The sequence below is a fragment of the Pristis pectinata genome, chromosome 23 (genome assembly GCF_009764475.1).
Source record: "Pristis pectinata isolate sPriPec2 chromosome 23, sPriPec2.1.pri, whole genome shotgun sequence".
NCBI classification, from domain to species: domain Eukaryota; kingdom Metazoa; phylum Chordata; class Chondrichthyes; order Rhinopristiformes; family Pristidae; genus Pristis; species Pristis pectinata.
In genome coordinates, this window is record NC_067427.1 from 33,116,312 (window position 1) to 33,133,396 (window position 17,085).

General features: G+C 44.3%; 1 protein-coding gene across 1 annotated transcript in view; it reads right to left on the reverse strand.

Annotated features, from left to right (window-relative positions):
- The window catches only part of cacna1ba (calcium channel, voltage-dependent, N type, alpha 1B subunit, a), a 645,315-nt gene that overhangs the window by 17,383 nt on the left and 610,847 nt on the right, over positions 1 to 17,085 (reverse strand). Inside the window, 4 exon segments of the mRNA XM_052037346.1 lie at positions 1,543 to 1,675; positions 4,000 to 4,115; positions 6,408 to 6,517; positions 8,345 to 8,452. Coding sequence (XP_051893306.1) covers positions 1,543 to 1,675; positions 4,000 to 4,115; positions 6,408 to 6,517; positions 8,345 to 8,452 — 467 coding nt within the window.

Consider the following 17,085-nt stretch of genomic DNA (forward strand, 5'->3'; position numbering starts at 1 on the left):
GCACCTCCAACACAGTACTGGAACCAGCTCAATCCCTGTAATACCCAGACAATGGCAGTGCACGGATGAGTTTTGAGCGTACATATTTTGTTTGCATAAGGACACTAGAAACTAAAAGTGGTACGTCTTGTGGAAGTCTCAGCATTCATTTTGGTTGCGTTTAAAATGCTGATTAATCGTGGGAAACAAGAAATTCAGGCCCATCCATTAAGACCTGGATTTGGAGCTACAGATTGGAATATTTTTGTCTTCAAGGTAGGGAGAACCGGAATCATGTTCTCGAGGTTTGATGATTAACAAAGAGACAAAGGCACATGGTCAACAGTTTGAAGCAGATTTGATTTGATTCCTAAACCTAACACAATTTGTTCAGACCTGTTTCATGAGTAAATCAAAATCTGTTCTCCAACCAGTGACCACACGGCTTGATATTCAAACAATACATATTATAAATGAAAACACACAACCTAAGGACATAAGAAATCGAACTAGAATAGGCCATGTAGCTCTTTGAGGTTGTTCTGACATTCAATGGGGCCTCTTGGTTCAAGTCTACCTTCCTGCCCACTCCTGATATCCTCTTATTCCCAAGGGCCGCAGAATCTTCGGCCTGATGCTCAGTGATTGAGCATCTCTGAACATCAGAGGCAGAGAACGCCAAAGATTTACGATTCTCCAAATAATATTTTTTCCTCGCTTTCAGTCTCAGAATTAAGATGGTGCCAGAGAGAGTCGACACTTTGCTGGCAGCTAACAGCAACATAGTTTTATACTCGAGGGATATTATGTCCCTGTGCTACTGCTGCAAGTAAGTTTTTCATTGCCCCCGTGCATACAAGCACTTGTGCACATGACAATAAAGTCAACTTTGACTTTGAGATAGCCAACCCTTCATCCTGAGACCTAGTTCTGGGCTCCTGCCAGAGGAAAGCAGCTTCTCCACATCCATTCCCTCTCAGAAAAGTGCTGACAAAAACATGGGCTGTATTGGGACATCGTAAACGAACCAATCATCTTCAGCCCCTGGACTTCATGGGAGGGCCACCTCTGCAGCACAGTAACCAAATGTCTCACATTACCCTTCTGGTCACGTGCTGCAGCAAGCAAATGCACAAGCCCCACATTGGTGCGACCAGTAGAGCCACTGCCTCACAGCTCCAGCGAGCTGGGTTCAATCCTGACCTCAGGCACTGTCTGTGTGGAGTTTGCACGTTCTCCTTGTGTCCGCGTGGGTTTCCCTAGGTGCTCTGGTTTCCTCCCACATCCCAAAGACATGCAGGTTGGTAGGTTAATTGGCCACTGTAAATTGTCCCTGGTGGGCAAGTGAGTGGTGGAATCTGGGGGGAGTTGATGAGAATGTGGGGAGAATAAAATTAGTGTAAATGGGTGATTGGTGGTCAGCAGGACTTGGTGGGCTGAAGGGCCTGTTTCTGTACGTCTCTGAAATGTGAATGTTGGTTGTGTTGACTGGGTTTGTTCATAATTGCTGACAGGAATCATTAACGCACAATTACGTTGTACGATCAGAATTTAAATTCATACCTGAGGGCTGCTCTGGGTGACCATGGTTTCATCTGCCTGACCACTTTCAGGCACTTCTATTTTACCCTCAGTGAAAGCTTCTCGGGTTCGCAACCAGGAGGAAGGTTCTTTTCGTCCACTGCCTTGGTACAGGCTGCATGAGAGAGGAGGTTGTTAGTACAGGACAGTCCATCTGTTATCTCCTAACTGGGAACTCAAAGGTTTTTTGTGACACACATGTGCTACACACTTCTCAAACGTTCAAGATGGTCCTGAACCAGTGGAAAGCTAATACTCGCATCTCCTTACAACAGAGAGGGAGGCCATTCAACTCACTGAGTCTATTCCAGCTCCTGGAGCAATCTCACCAATCCCATTCCTCACTTGAGGATAAAATAGGTCCCATCAAAAAAAACAGGTGGCTGCTATGATTAATCATGTGTTGTAACCTTCACACCTAACCTCTGAGAATCACAATGAAGCAAAAGAGAAGCCAAGTTGGATGTCAAATGACATTTGAAGTTTGAATATGACATTCAGATTTAAATAACTGTAAGTACTGATTACTGCAATAAAAGTTGATTATGTGATGACTTAAAGAGGCTGTCATTATTTTTGTTGAAATATAATGGTGCTCCATTGATCACTTCCACACTTTGCATGTCATGAGGTTAAAGGTTTCGTATTCTCACACGAAACACACATCTCTTTAACATCAGCAGCTGGTAAGACCACTTAACCAAAGCCCTTCAACAAATGTCAAAGTTCTGAAACTGAGCAACATATTACACTGATTTGAGTTCAATGTGATGGGAACTGCAATGTAAAATGTTTCTCTGAAAGAAACGATGAGCACTGCTGGGCAAAGTCAGCATTTGATTCCGGTGGTAGTTAGCACCCACGGTCCTAATGAAGTGATTACTGTAGTTAAACACCTCTTGGTGTTGTGTTCACAGCCTTCAGCCAATGTTTTGACAGGAGGAAACCAAAACTCGGGCATACTGTACTCCACTTGGTTCAAACACTGACTACTGACACATCACAGAATTGCTAATTCCTCCCAGTACCTGCATCACAACAACATGGCAACTCCAAAGAACCAGCTCCAAATCCTGATGACCAAGGAAACGAATGCCACCGTTACAATGAACGGTAACACTCCATTAAACCCAGCGCGCTCCAGGCTTGTTGCTGGACCGGCAGATTTTCTGGACTTATTGGATGTTCCTATTAATGCCACTGAACACTTCTAAATCACTTTTTTAGAACATGTTGCACATTAGTACAGTCAACTTTCCGGTAGTGAAACCAATAAGTTTGAAGGGAGCACACAAATGGGAACCTGGTGACTCTCAAGGGAGTTTGGGAAGCAGAAGCACTGAGGTTAAAGGGAGTGTGGGAACTGGGGTCGGTGTGACGGAGGGAGTGTGGGAACTGGGGTCGGTGTGACGGAGGGAGTGTGGGAACGGGGGTCTCAGTAGACTGATGGTTTGGCATCTGAGCCGGGTCCCAAACCATCAGGATTTCCAAACAATCTGATAGCGGATTACCGGAGTTTGCCTGGGAACATTGAAAATTACATTGGTTGTATTGTCAGCTGATGAATACTGTTGCTGGAGAAATATATAACCCATCTATATTTATATTTATTGGTTATATATATAAATATAGATAGATTATATATTTATATGACCTATATATTCTCAGGATTACAGAATTCATCAATTAATTCTTTTCTACTTGCAAATCGTACAATGTTGTTTCAATATGTTCCAGTATTTCTACAGTGTGTAAATACAATGCGGTATTGCTTAATATCCATTTCACAGAGGAGATTCAAGGAGAAGCCATGTTACATTAAGCACCAGGACATCACATAATGTAGTGATGCTCGGACAGAGCCTGGCAATGAAGTGGCAGACAAAGCATTGGGTTAATCACACTTCACATTCTGAATTAGTCTCAGAAAGAGCCAAAGGGCAGAGAATTGAGAAGTCAGTCAATTCAATGTTCTTATGTACACTTTGAAGAAACTAACTGCAGAACAGCAGTGGTAGAACTGGCAGCAACTCTGCCCTCAGGGAATTTTGAAGGATATGGGAATTAAAATGAAAGGAGAAAATAAAATGTAGGTTAAAACGTTACATTTTCATCTAAGAATACAGTTCTGCACTACATCAACAAATCACCAATTATTCGAAGAGCAAACCTTACACTTGAGATATCTTTCTGCTGCTTTGAGATATGTCCCAGAGTTTGCTGGCACTTGGGGCTGCAGAATCTACTCAGAACTGGCACGGATCCACCGGCCCATTCCTTGCACTTTGGGAACCAGCAGAAATTTTTCGATGCAATTTTTGTGGGCTGATCTCACATCCAACACCTTACTACATCCCTCAGTTCCCACAACTAATCCACTTCCCTCCTCTGACCCTGCGTAAATCTTCAAGAAATTAAACAGAAATGGCAGATACTTACGCGTTCCCGCCATTGTTGTGTGAGTTCTTTTGTCGCAATGTGTCGTTATATGAGGGGGGCTCCTCCTGTGTTGGGGTCAGGGCTCCCACCACACGCTGAAAGAACGATGTTCGAGTCTGTGTGAAATACAATACAGCGCGATTCTGGAATGAAAGGGACTTGTGGATGCAAACCAAACAAAAAATGCTCAGGCAAAATCATAGGCAAAGGTCTGATGAGACTGATTCATTGGTGGCCTCACTGCGGGGAATGGGGTTTACATCGGTGAACTGTAAATTCCAGGTAGGACCAGTCTTCCTTACAGGCCTGTCGATCCCACACACAGAACCAAGGACAAATCAACAACTTGCTGAAAAACTGTCCCATTGAATGAGTCAGATTGTTTCAGTGGTGTGTCGTTATCCAGTCAGCTGTGAGGATTATTTTCAAGGAAACCAAGGCAGTCCAATTTATTTTCCCTTTTAACCAATCACCAGGTCTTCATGTCATCAAAGAACACAATTTAAAAAAAACTTTTGCTCAGATTGGACAAAAACCTGACTTGGAATCCAGAGGAGCACAGAATGACATGGTCTGCTCGTCGGTGCAGCAGCCGTGGACACACACAAACTCATTTTTAGTCTCAGTTCCATCTTGTTGAGCGCTGGCTCAAGGAGTGTGGAAAGATGCAGAGGACAGGAGAGAGAGAGAGGCGGAGGGATGGCAGAGGGCAGGGACTGTGCATAGCTTCTAAAGGCACACAAAATAAAAATGAACAGCAGTATGAAAAGGAATGAGGCACCAAACTGGCTCAGGCGGTAACAGATGCATGCTGGCATTGAAGCACTGGGGTATGCGTAAGTCAACAACAATTTGAAAGGAGAAACAGAGAACGGTAAAACTGGTCCCACTCTGTGCTGGGATCACATGTTGCAGTAATGTGAGGGCAAACACTAGTTACAAGTACACAGAGGCATGTTTGGTTGCTTGCTTCTGACACCCACGCACTAAGCATGCATCAACTTTCCTCACCAAGGGGCAATGACCCACCATTCTGTGCAGCGGACAAACCTGCGACTATGTGAGTTAAAAACCAGCCTCGGACAGCAGCTAATAAAACGGATGTTAATCTTTTCTAAGCTAATAACAGCCATTCTAATTCACACTGACATTACATTAACAAGTGAGGAGGTGTGATATTCATTTATTTCTACAGAAAGGAGCAAATTTCCACACTTTGCATTTCCTGTGGTAAATCAAAACTCTGGCAGGATGGTGCAAGGGATGTTGGCTCTTCAGGTTATCTAACGGCTCGAGTGGGATTTACCTTCCTTGCCAAACGTTATTCTTCAAGTTTGGTAATGTTACATCCAGCCTTTTCTCCAACATACAAAAATGGCTAATTTTGGGAAAGAATTTCTGATTGCAATCTTTGCTTAGAACTCTGGTTTTTTCAAGCTGCACTGGCTGTAGGAAAGTACAAAATGGAAAACTGACAACACAACACCTTACGGTAAATATTAGATGGTGGGTATTTCTGAAAACCTGGAAGACACTCAAGATTCCCTCACTGCTTTCTTAAGGATTATCTCAAAAGTACTTTTGGGTGCATGAGCAAGGGAAGGGAGTAAAAGGCCTGGGCTCACAAATTTGACTGAGTGAATGCATTCTCTCCAGAATACCTAGATCATGGTCTTCCCACAGCCCTGCTCAATCTGATATTCTACTCGAAGAGAGCAGGTGAGATGAGCTGTAAACTTGGCCATGCGCATCTTCTGCCTGTTGTGGAGCCTTCCCTCTTTCTATTCATTCCTCTGGGATGAAAATCTGGTGAGTTTTACACTGGACAATCCATTTGGCCAAACAACAATGATAAAAATTATTCCAAAAATTTCTTCCTCCCCAGTGAGAAAACAAAAGCTGTAGGAGTCACCCACACACACACTCCACACACGTACATACATATAACATAGAAATATATTAAAAAGTAAATTTTATGCTAATGTATTAATCAATACAAAGTGGTCAAAATGGTGCAGATCTCACAGTTAAGACTTCATCAAAATCCTACAGTGATATGGAAGCTGAATCTTATTTGAAAGAGCATGGCAAGCAATCAAATTGACTGATAGGGTTCATTACTGAAACAGGGTGAGTGGAACAAAATGTTTACAGTCTCAACTACAGGAAGCTGAGGCCATAATCTCAGTGAACAGGAGCACAGGTGAGGGGTTGGCACATACTTAACATTCCATGGAGTGAGGAGAAAGACAGAGACAGAGAGATAAGCAGTCTGTGCATTTTGAATCATGCAACGTTTTATATTTAACTGCAGTAAAAGGTATGTAGAGAAGTTTTCCTAATATGAAAGTATAGAAACAGTGGGTCAATCAGCGTGCTTTGGTTCACCACTGAATCCTTCCAGTTACCTGTGACAAGCCACCAGGTTGTTGTTGCTGCATTCTTTTACTTTTGTTCTGTTTGTAGTAATCAAAAATCATCAGTGCTGCATAGACTTTCCCCACTGTCAACTCTGTAGCTAAAGGAAGAAATAAGAACAAGAGAGTGATCACCACTCTTGCAGCCTTGCACTTACAATTTCAAAGAGGCGCTGCCTCAGCTGAGATTAATAAACAATACAACTTCAGGCATCTTCTTTCATAAATTAAACAAGGAATTAGGAGGGCTAAAAGGGGCCGTGAAATGTCCTTTGTAATTAGAATTAAGGAGAGTCCCAAGGCATTTTATATGTATATTAAAGTAAAAGGATAGCTAGGAAAAGGGTAGGTCTCCTCAAGGACAAAGGAAGGAATCTATACCTGGCGGCAGAGTAAGTGAGCAAGGTCCAAAATGATTATTTTGCATTGGTGTTCACCAAGGGGAAGGACATGAATGATGGTGAAACCAGGCAGGGGTATGTTGGTATTCTAGGACATGTCGGTATTAAGGAGGAGGAGGTGTTGGGTCTCTTAAAAATTATGAAGGTGAGTAAATCCCCAGGGCCTGATGGGATCTATCCCAGCTTATTGCGAGAGGCAAGAGAAGAGATAGCTGGGGCCTTGTCCGAGATCTTTGCAACCTCTTTATCCACAGGCAAGGTCCCAGAAGACTGGAGAATAGCCCACAGTAAGTTGTTCCTCTGTTTAAGAAGGGCAAGAGGAAGACAGCAGGAAATTATAGGCCGGTGAGCCTTACATCAATGGCAGGGAAACTATCGGAGAAGGCTCTTAAAGACAGGATGTATTCGTGTTTGGAAAAGCATGGACTTCTAAGGGACAGGCAGTACAGCTTTGTGCAGGGGAGATCCTTTCTAACAAATTTACCTGAGGTTTTTGAGGAGGTGACGAAGATGACTCACGAGTAGGGCAGCGAATGCTGTCGACATGGACTTTAGTTAAGCATTTGACAAGGTCCCTCATGGTAGTACATTAAGGGTTCACGGTGAGTTGGTAAGGTGGATACAAAATGGCTTGGCTTGGATAGTGGTGGAGGGGTGTTTCTCTGACGGGAGGTCCGTGACTAGTGGTGTTCTGCAAGGATCAGTGCTGGGACCTCTGTTGCTTGTAATGTGTGTCAATGATCTGGATGAAGATGCAGGTGGTCTGATTAGTAAGTTTGCAAGTGACATGAAAGTAGGTGGAGCTGTGGACAGTGAGAACACAGAACAGTCCAGCACAGGAACAGGCCCTTCGGCCCACCATGTCTGTGCCGACCATGATGTCAATTTAAATTCATCCCATCTGCCTGCACTTGGCCCATATCCCTCCATCCCCCGCCCGTCCATGTGTCTGTCTAAGTGCCTCTTAAACATTGTGACCACATCTGCTTCTACTGCCTCCCCAGCAGCATTTTCCAGGCACCCACCATTCTCCATGTAAAAAAACTTGCCTTGTTCATCTCCTTTAAACTTTCGCCCTCTCACCTTAAAGCTTTGCCCTCCAGTATTTGACATTTCCACTTCGGGAGAAAGAATCTCACCATCTACTCTATCTATGCCCCTCATAGTTTTATAAACTTCTACCAGGTTTCCCCTCAGCCTCCGCTGCTCTAGAGAAAACAATCCATGTTTGTCCAACCTCTCCTTATATCTCATGCCCACTAATCCAGACAGCATCCTGGTGAACCTCTTCTGCACCCTCTCCAAAGCCTTCACATCCTTCCTGTAAGGGGGCGACCAGAACTGCACACAATACTCCAAGAGCGGTCTAACCAAAGGTTTACACAGGAATTGATCAGATGAGCTGAAATGGGTTAACTGTCCTCTGACATACATATTTACCTTCTGACAGTGCATTTAAAACACAATCACTTCCATTTATATTGTTAGCTTCAGATTGAAATCTCTGAGCTAAGAAAGGGCACTCACGTCTGTGGGGAGGCACCAGTATATCCAGAATCCTCTGGGACAGGTTTGGCCAAACAGCAGTTATTTCCTTCCTCAGCTCCGCGTCACATTGCTGCTGGTATGCTCCTCCTGTGGGACAGGAGAAGACAGTCAGGCTCTGCTCAGGCTCCAGACGCAGAGAAATCATTGTTCCGTACCCACTCTGGTCTTCATAAACGGTTAACTGGAAAGGTTCAAATCCTTGGGGTGAAGTAACACTTCTGTCGATTTGTCACATCCCCACCTCAAGAGCATATTAGTAAACAATGCTTCAGATATGCAAATTGACAGGAGATAAATCAACTCTCTCTACTTGGCATTTAGATAAAATAAGCTGAATTAAATGCACTGTTGTAGGGGAAAGAATAGTGAAGGCTAATAACTAGTGAATAGAGATGTGGGGTGTGTTGGTGCGGTAACAGGGAGGCACAGACAAAGCCAGAGAGAGATGGACTCCAGCAGTGACCACACCCAAGTTTCAGGAGCTTCATTAATTATGTTAGAGCACGTGCCCATTGTTCTAATAGAAAACCGGATTTACTCTTAACTAAGTTAGACTTGCAGATAATCATTTTATTCTGTAATGAAGACCTAGTTTGTTACTTAATTAAGTCTTTCTGTCACCACCATTCTGCTATCCAAACTTAGTTTTACTATTAATCGAGTTTGTGTGTAATCTTGTCAGCCGAGAACATAAAAGCTGTACCAAATTTGCACTCAGGTAGACCAGCTCCTGGTGCGCACCAGGTTTAATAAATCGCCCGTTATTTCCAACATCAACTCTGCGTGGCCTTTCCGTTGGCTCCTACACACACAAAGGCACTGGAACCAACAGGGCTTATTTGCAAATTAGGAATGACCACGCACAGTAAATCGAGAGGAAGGAAAGTCATGACAAACGATGAAAGGAAGATGGGAGGAGAGAAGGTGAATTCGTGCCCCACTAATGAGTCGGCCAGTCTCCTTCTGAAAACAATGTGAAAATTATTTATTACAAAACCAAGCATAAATACATACTTACGTTCCAGTTGATTCCTTGGACCATGTAAAAAAGATGACTGTAATTTAGTGCTGTGTGTTTACCAGCATTTACAAGATAGCTGAAGCAGCTCGATTTCCGTCACTGCTCTAAAACAGAGAGTCCCATTATCCATCCACACTCTCAGGGAAGTTGATCGCTTGGGTCTGTAGACTGCCATTCTCTTCATGGTCCCATCCCCCGCCCTGTCTCAGCTCCTCCCTCCACCCCTTTCCTGAGTGACGCTCAGGTACATGGGGCAACACGCAAGAGCCAATTATCTCAGGGGAAGAAGTCTACCTGGCCCGGCCTACACGTGACCCCCGCCATGTTTTTACAGTCATGTGGTTGCCCTCTGAAAAGTCCGAGCAAGCCATTCGGTTGGAATAAACCACGAGAAAGGCACAAGGAAATAAAACCGGACGGATCACCTGGGATTGACCTCGGCTCCGGAAACAACGGCGACGAAAACTGCTCTGTAAAGTCCTCCTTACCCACATCTGTCTAAAGTCAGGAAAGCTGTCTCACCAACTAGTCAAGCAACAGCCTGACACAGCCATACTCACGGAATCATACCTCACAGTCAACGTCCCAGACACCACCATCTCCGCCCCCCCGTCCGGTTTTATTTCCTTGTGCCTTTCTTGTGGTTTATTCCAACCGAATGGCTTGCTCGGACTTTTCAGAGGGCAACCACATGACTGTAAAAACATGGCTGGGGTCAAGTGTAGGCCGGGCCAGGTAGACTTCTTCCCCTGAGATAATTGGCTCTTGTGTGTTGCCCCATGTACCTGAGCGTCACTCAGGAAAGGGGTGGAGGGAGGAGCTGAGACAGGGCGGGGGATGGGACCATGAAGAGAATGGCAGTCTACAGTCTACAGTCTCACCCACAGGACGGAGTCAGCAGAGCCAGTGGCACAGTGCTCTACAGTCGGTGGAACCGCTCTGGGGGTCTTCAACTCCGACGCCGAATCCCATGAATCCTCACAGCATCAGGTTAAACCTGGACAAGGAAACCTTCTGCTGATTACCACCTACGATCCCCTTTGGCTGACGAATCAATACTCCATGTAGAACCCCACTGGGAGGAAGCACTGAGAGACGCAGAATGTACTCTGGGTGGGGATTTCAACCTCCACGACCAAGGGTGGCTCGATAGCGCCGTTACTCACCAAGTGCTAAAGGATATTGCTGCTGGATTGGGTCTGTGGCAGGTGGTGAGGGAACCAATAAGAGGGAAAAACCTGCTTGAACTTGTCCTCACCCATCAACGTGTCGAACATATACATCTGTCCACAGCAGTATTGGTAGGAGTGACCACCGCACAGTCCTTGTGGAGACAAAATCCCATCCTCACAGTGAAAACAGACACACTTCATCGTGTTGTGTGGCATGACCACCGTGCGAAAGGGGGCGGACTGTGAACAGGTCTAGCAGCTCAGGACTGGGCATCCATGGGGTGCTGTGGGCCATCAGCAACAGCAGAACAGTACTCAAACACAATCTGCTGCCTCCTGGCCCATCATGTCCCCCATTCTACCATCATCGTCAGAGCAGGAGATCAACCCTGGAGACCATGCCAGGAGCAGCACCAGGCCTTCCTCAGAGGGAGGGATCGACCTGATGAAGCTACAAGACAGGACGACTTGCATGTTGACCAACATAAACAGTGTGCAACAGACAGAGCAAAGTGATCTCACAATCAATGGATCAGATCTGAGCTGTGCAGTCTTGCACCATCTGGTCGTGAATGGTGGCAGACAATGAAACAACTCACTGGAGGAACAGGCTCCACGAATATCCCCATTCTCAATGATGGGGGAGCCCAGCACATCAGTGCAAAGGAGAAAGCTGAAGCATTTGCAAGAATCTTCAGATGGAAGTGCTGAGCAGATGATTCACCTCGGCCTCCTCTAGTGGTCCCCACCATGGTAGATGCCAGTCTTCAGCTAATTCGATTCACTCCACATGATATCAAGAAAGGGCTAAAGGTACTGCATGCAACAAAGGCTCTGGGCTTTGACAACACTCCAGCAATAGTACTGCAGACTAGTTCTCCAGAACTTGCCGCACCCTTGGCCAAGCTGTTCTGTACAGCAACAACACTGGCTTCTACCCGACAATGTGGAAAGTTGCCTAGGTATGTCCTGTGCGCAGTAAACAGGACAAATCCAACCTGGTCAATTCCTGCCCCATTGGTCACTTTCCATCATCAGGAAAGTGATGGAAGGGATAACTGGAGATAATTGATGGTGCTATCAAGCAGCACTTGGTTCGCAACAACCTGCTCACAGAAGCTCAGTTTGAGTTCTACCAAAGTCACTCAGCTCCTGACCTCATTACTCCCTTGATCCACACATGGACAAAAGAGCTGAACTCCAGAGGTGAAGTGAGAGTAACTGCCCTTGACATCAAATCTGGCATCAAGGGGCCCTGGCTTAACTGGAGCTAATGGGAATCAGGGAAAACCCTCCTCTGGTTGGGATCAGACCCAGCACAAAGGGAGGTGGTTGTGGCTGTTGGAGGTTAATCATTCCAGTCACAGGACATCTCTGCAGGAGTTCCTCAGGACAGTGTCCACGGCCCAACCATCTTCAGCTGCTTCATCAATGACCTTCCTTCCATCATAAGGTCAGAAGTTGGGACGTTCGCTGATGATCGCACAATGTTCAGCACAATTCGCAACTCCTCAGATAATGAACCAGTCTACATCCAAGTGCAGCAAGACCTGGACAATATTCAGGCCTGGGCTGATAGATAGCAAGTAACATTCGTGCTACCCAAGTGCCAGTCAATGATGATATTCAACAAGAGAAAATCCATCTATCACCCCCTGACATTCACTGGCGTCACCATCACTGAATCCCCCACTATCAATATCCTGGGGGTTACCATTGACCAGAAACTGAACTGGAGTAGCCGTATACACAGTGTGTCGACAAGAGCAGGTCAGAGGTTGGGAATCCTGTGGTGAGTAACTCACCTCCAACCTCCCCACAGCCTGTCCACTGTCTACATGGTTCCAGTCAGGAGTGTGATGGAACACTCTCCACTTGCCTGGATGAGGGCAGCATCAACAACACTTAACTTGACACCATCTGGGACATAGCAGCCCACTTGGTAGGCACCCCATCCATCACCATTCACTCTCTCCACCACCGGCACACAGTAGCAGCAGTTTGTACCTTCTACAGGACTCACCAAGACTCCTCAGACAGCACCTTCCAAACCCACCACCTCTACCAACTAGAAGGACAAGGGCAGCAAAAGCCCGGGGAACATCACCACCTGGAAGTTGCCTCCAAGCCACACACCATCCTGACTTGGAAATATATCACTGTTCCTTCACCGTCGCTGGGTCAAAGTCCAGCCACACCTCAGGGACTGCAGCGGTTCAAGAAGGCAGCTCACCACCACCTTGTCAAGGGCAAGTAGGGATGGGCAATTAAATGCTGGCTCAGCCTGTGGAGCCCACATCCCTGGAATGAATAGAAAAAATTCTCAGCCCTCCAAGGGCTTGTGACTTCACTTTGTCTACCATTAAGGCTGCTACTTCATTACTTCCAGGTTTCTCTCTCCCAGTTACCTGTTCCAAAGTTATTTCATTTTCTGCATTGAACTCATCATTACGATTTCTATTGCTCTCTCTCCAGTTTACATTCATTGTCTACATTATGCCCTACCTAAAAGCTCAATTAGCAATGCTGACGTAGGGGTATTTAAAACAAAATGCATGGGAGAAACTCGCCATTTGTCCCAAACAGAGAATGTGTGTTGGTGTCTGGGCCATCGGTTGTACTTGTCTCCCTGCATTTGGTTCCACTGACTTTATCAAAACCAAATCCAGCAAGTTGAGTGTTGCCAGTCTCAATACTCTCACACCTGTTCGATACTCATAGCCAAACACAGGCCTTTCCCCCACATACTTCCTGCAAAGTGATGAACAGAGATTTGGAAATCAAAACTGCAGATGCTGAAATTTGAAGTAAGGACAGAAAATTCTGGAAGTGCTCAGAGAGTCAGGCAGCATCTCTGGAATGAGGAAAATTTTGGGTTGATGACCCCCCATCATAACTTACATAATCTGCCCCACTTCGGCTGTGTAATTTTTTTTTATGAAAGACAGACTTGTTCTGTGGAATCTGATGGAGTGATATTTCTGCATTGTGTTCCTGATCACAAGCTTATCAGGAGATCAAGCCCTTCTCAACACTTAAACAGGCTCTAAACACCCTGAGATTGGAAATATATATGAATTCCTAGCTCTGTGAAGTTTGTTCTGTACATCAAAATGCAAAGCTATCTTCTGTTTTTGTTAAGATTTAACCATCGTGTAATCCTAGTCTGCAGTCACCCTATGGAGCCAGTTCCACAGAATTCTTTGCTGGTGTGATCGCACAGACAAACTTCACAAGTCTCTGACAGGAGTCAGTGATGCACAATGCTGAGATCAATCCGAGTATTTCTCACTGAACACTGAGGATGTGAGTGACCTCCATTTCACAGCAGCACCAAAAGGTATCTACTAAAATTACAATGCTGACCTTTCCTGGTCAGTCATTAAGTGAGAATCTTGAAACAACATTTTTATTGGGACTGTACTATTTTGCTTAAATGATCTACAATCACCAATGTAGCAGGGAGATAGAATGGTAACATTATTGGCTCTGGTGATGTGATCTCACCATTTTGGTTTCTGTAGCTAATGTGAAGCAGACTCAAGATTGACAATCATGAATAGATACATATATATAGAAAAGCCTTTCTGTGTTGCAATGGATTTATTTCAGGAAGTCCACTGTGAATTGCATCACCTATCAGAAAAGCCATGATGTCCAATAATTCTGTCCTGGTCTGATTGACTAGCGGATTGACAAGTTGCGCTGCCACAGAAAACCGAAGCCCATCAGCATTTTGCATTACTGAGCACTTGCAGGGAATGGGATGTATGGCATCTGTGCCCAGAGTCTGTGACAACTGACTGCAGCAGATGACCCAAGAGACCTCGAACTAATTCTGGAGAAAACAAGGGAAGAAGAGATGGCTGCTTTTTGCAGCACTTGCATTATTGCAGGTGTGGTGATAATGACTTATCGAGGCAGCTGATCACTCAGTCCCGGAGGAATGTTATATTTGTGAAATGAGGGCTTGAATACACTAACACTGATATCGCCACCTGCAACAGTACTCTCAGAGTTACTGAGCATCAAGTGTGAGGAGAAGCTTTCACTTGAATTTACTTGGATTTGTATCACCTTAAATTTCTGCAAAGTGATTGTGAATTTCACAGGTAGCATGAAAACAAAACATTGGCCAGAAATTCCCCAAACACACTGAAAGAGGTCGATGCATTCATCTGCAAATCACATGAAAAGCAAGGCTAGGTTATCAAAAGGGGAATGCAGGACTCAGAATGAGAGGAATAAAATATTCTCATCCACCTATGACCACGAGGATGTGCAATCGCAATGCAAACTAATTATCTGAATCCCATTATCCCCCTAAAATCAGTTTTAGGTAGAGTTACTAAAAATAGGACTTTTTTAATTTTTAATTTCAAAATTCCTGAAAGAAACATCATTAATTAGAAAACCATTAACATTAACTTTTCATTACAAGTGATAACTTGTTTGGTCATGCAATATTAAATTTCTGATTTAAGTACCAGTTTTCAAGTGCCGTTTGAGCACATATTTAGGATGGTACTTCAAAGGAGTGTGGAGACACTGTGCTGTATGAGCGGGGCCACATTTTAGGTGAGGCGTTAGCCTGGCTACTAGTCTGCTATCTCGGGTGAATGTACAGAACTCCATGGCATGTTTTGGAGAACTGGATTGGAGTTCCTTTGATGCTTTGGACACTATTAATCCCTCAACCAGAGAAACAGATTATCTGGTCAGTTATCTCTCTGCTCCTTTGCTGACCTCGCTGTTCAGCTCCATTCTTTTCATTGCATCACATCTTCAAAACGTGTTGAATTGGCAGAGCACTTGAGGAGAAACTTCATTCAGTAAAAAGTGATAAATCTGTGGTATCTGCAAACCCAGAGGACTCAGATTCATGCTCAGATGTTCAATGTATCCAGGATTAAGACTGATACATTTTTAAACAATATCAAGATGTGGGAGTTGGCAGGAAAAGTGGGCAAAGTGCAGGATCTTATTGAATGCCGTCCGTCTCCATCCTATCACAGACATTCTCTTTATTTTCCCACCCCCCAACCCCTCTTAATTCTTGTTTTCTCACTTTTTCAGTTCTGATGAAAGATTATTTAACTCTTGTTTCTCCACAGATGCTGCCTGACCCGCTGAGTATCTCCAACGTTTCCCCTTTATTTCAGACTTCTAATATCCATATATATTTTGGTCAGTGGTTATCACGTTGCCGCAAGTGACTGAGATTTACGTTAGATGGATAATTTCCCTCCACACTACATTTTTCTGGAGAAATTACCGTGTTTTTATTGGAAAACTGATGTAGATCCTGAAAATAAAAGAAACTGCAGATGCTAGAAACCTGAAAAAAGAAACAGAAAATGCAGGAAAAACTCAGCAGGTCAGGCAGCATCCATGGAAAAGGAAACGCAATCAACATTTAAGGTCCAAAACCCTTCATCAGTGTTTCTAGCATTTTCTGTTTGTATTGCTTTAGTTTCTATTTCCACTGCTCTTTCAACAGACTATTTTCTTTGTTAGCTGTACAACTGCACGCTGTGGGCCCAGCTCAAACCTACAGTCCACATACAATCCAGACGTGCAACTCACCACACCTTCACCTTGCTGGCTGACACTATGCACTCAATAAACTATTTTTTACTGGCAGATTTTGAAAGAATTGTTTCACTGATGTTTTTCAAAATTTGTGAACACATCGTCTGAATTTTTTGTCAAAATGGGAATTAAGCCTCCCTTCAACAAGCCATGTTGTATTAATGTCATGAACATTTGCTGACACTGCTCTGTGCTTCATGCAAACCCAGTCATATACTCCTGGAAAAACCCTTCTGATTAAACATGTCATGCTAGCCCTAATATGCAAACAATTCCACTGGGAAATCTTTAGACAATGCAGTACAAAGAAAAATATTACATATGTTAAGTAATTTAAGAATATTTAGAACTCTCTTTTGAAGCTTTAAAATACCCCATGTGATAGTAGTCTGCCTGCTTGCTGCTTTGAATTGGTCAACATGCTGATGTTGGAATCGGTTGCAGATTTTTCTCATTTATGTTTATTCAACTCCCATTTAAACAGCAAGCTTCTGAGGCTACTTCACAGGTCTGATTTTATCATCTATGTGCTGCAATGTGACCTGCCCATAGAGACTAAGTCACTGTGAGCAGCAACCCGAGTTTCAGTCTTCCCTGCAGCTGTCTGCTCCGTCTCTAGGTGAAAGGTAAGGCTCACTCCCATCCTGGTTTAGAATCCCAAATGTTCTCACCATCCATCTGAAATGTGTAATAGATTTTGAAATGTGCTGCAGGCAGCTTCTTCCTTGCTGACAGCAATTCTCAGAGTGCAATCTTGAAAATGAAGGAACGAGTCTTATGACTTCTGACAATGCTCAAGCAAGAATGTTTTGTGGACATTTTAGGGGCAGTGCAACAGGAGAAAATAATTCCAACTTAAAAAGAAAAGCTGCCACTGTGTTTTGATATAAAATACTATTCCAATTTCAAATAAGGCAAGAGAGTCATTGATTCTC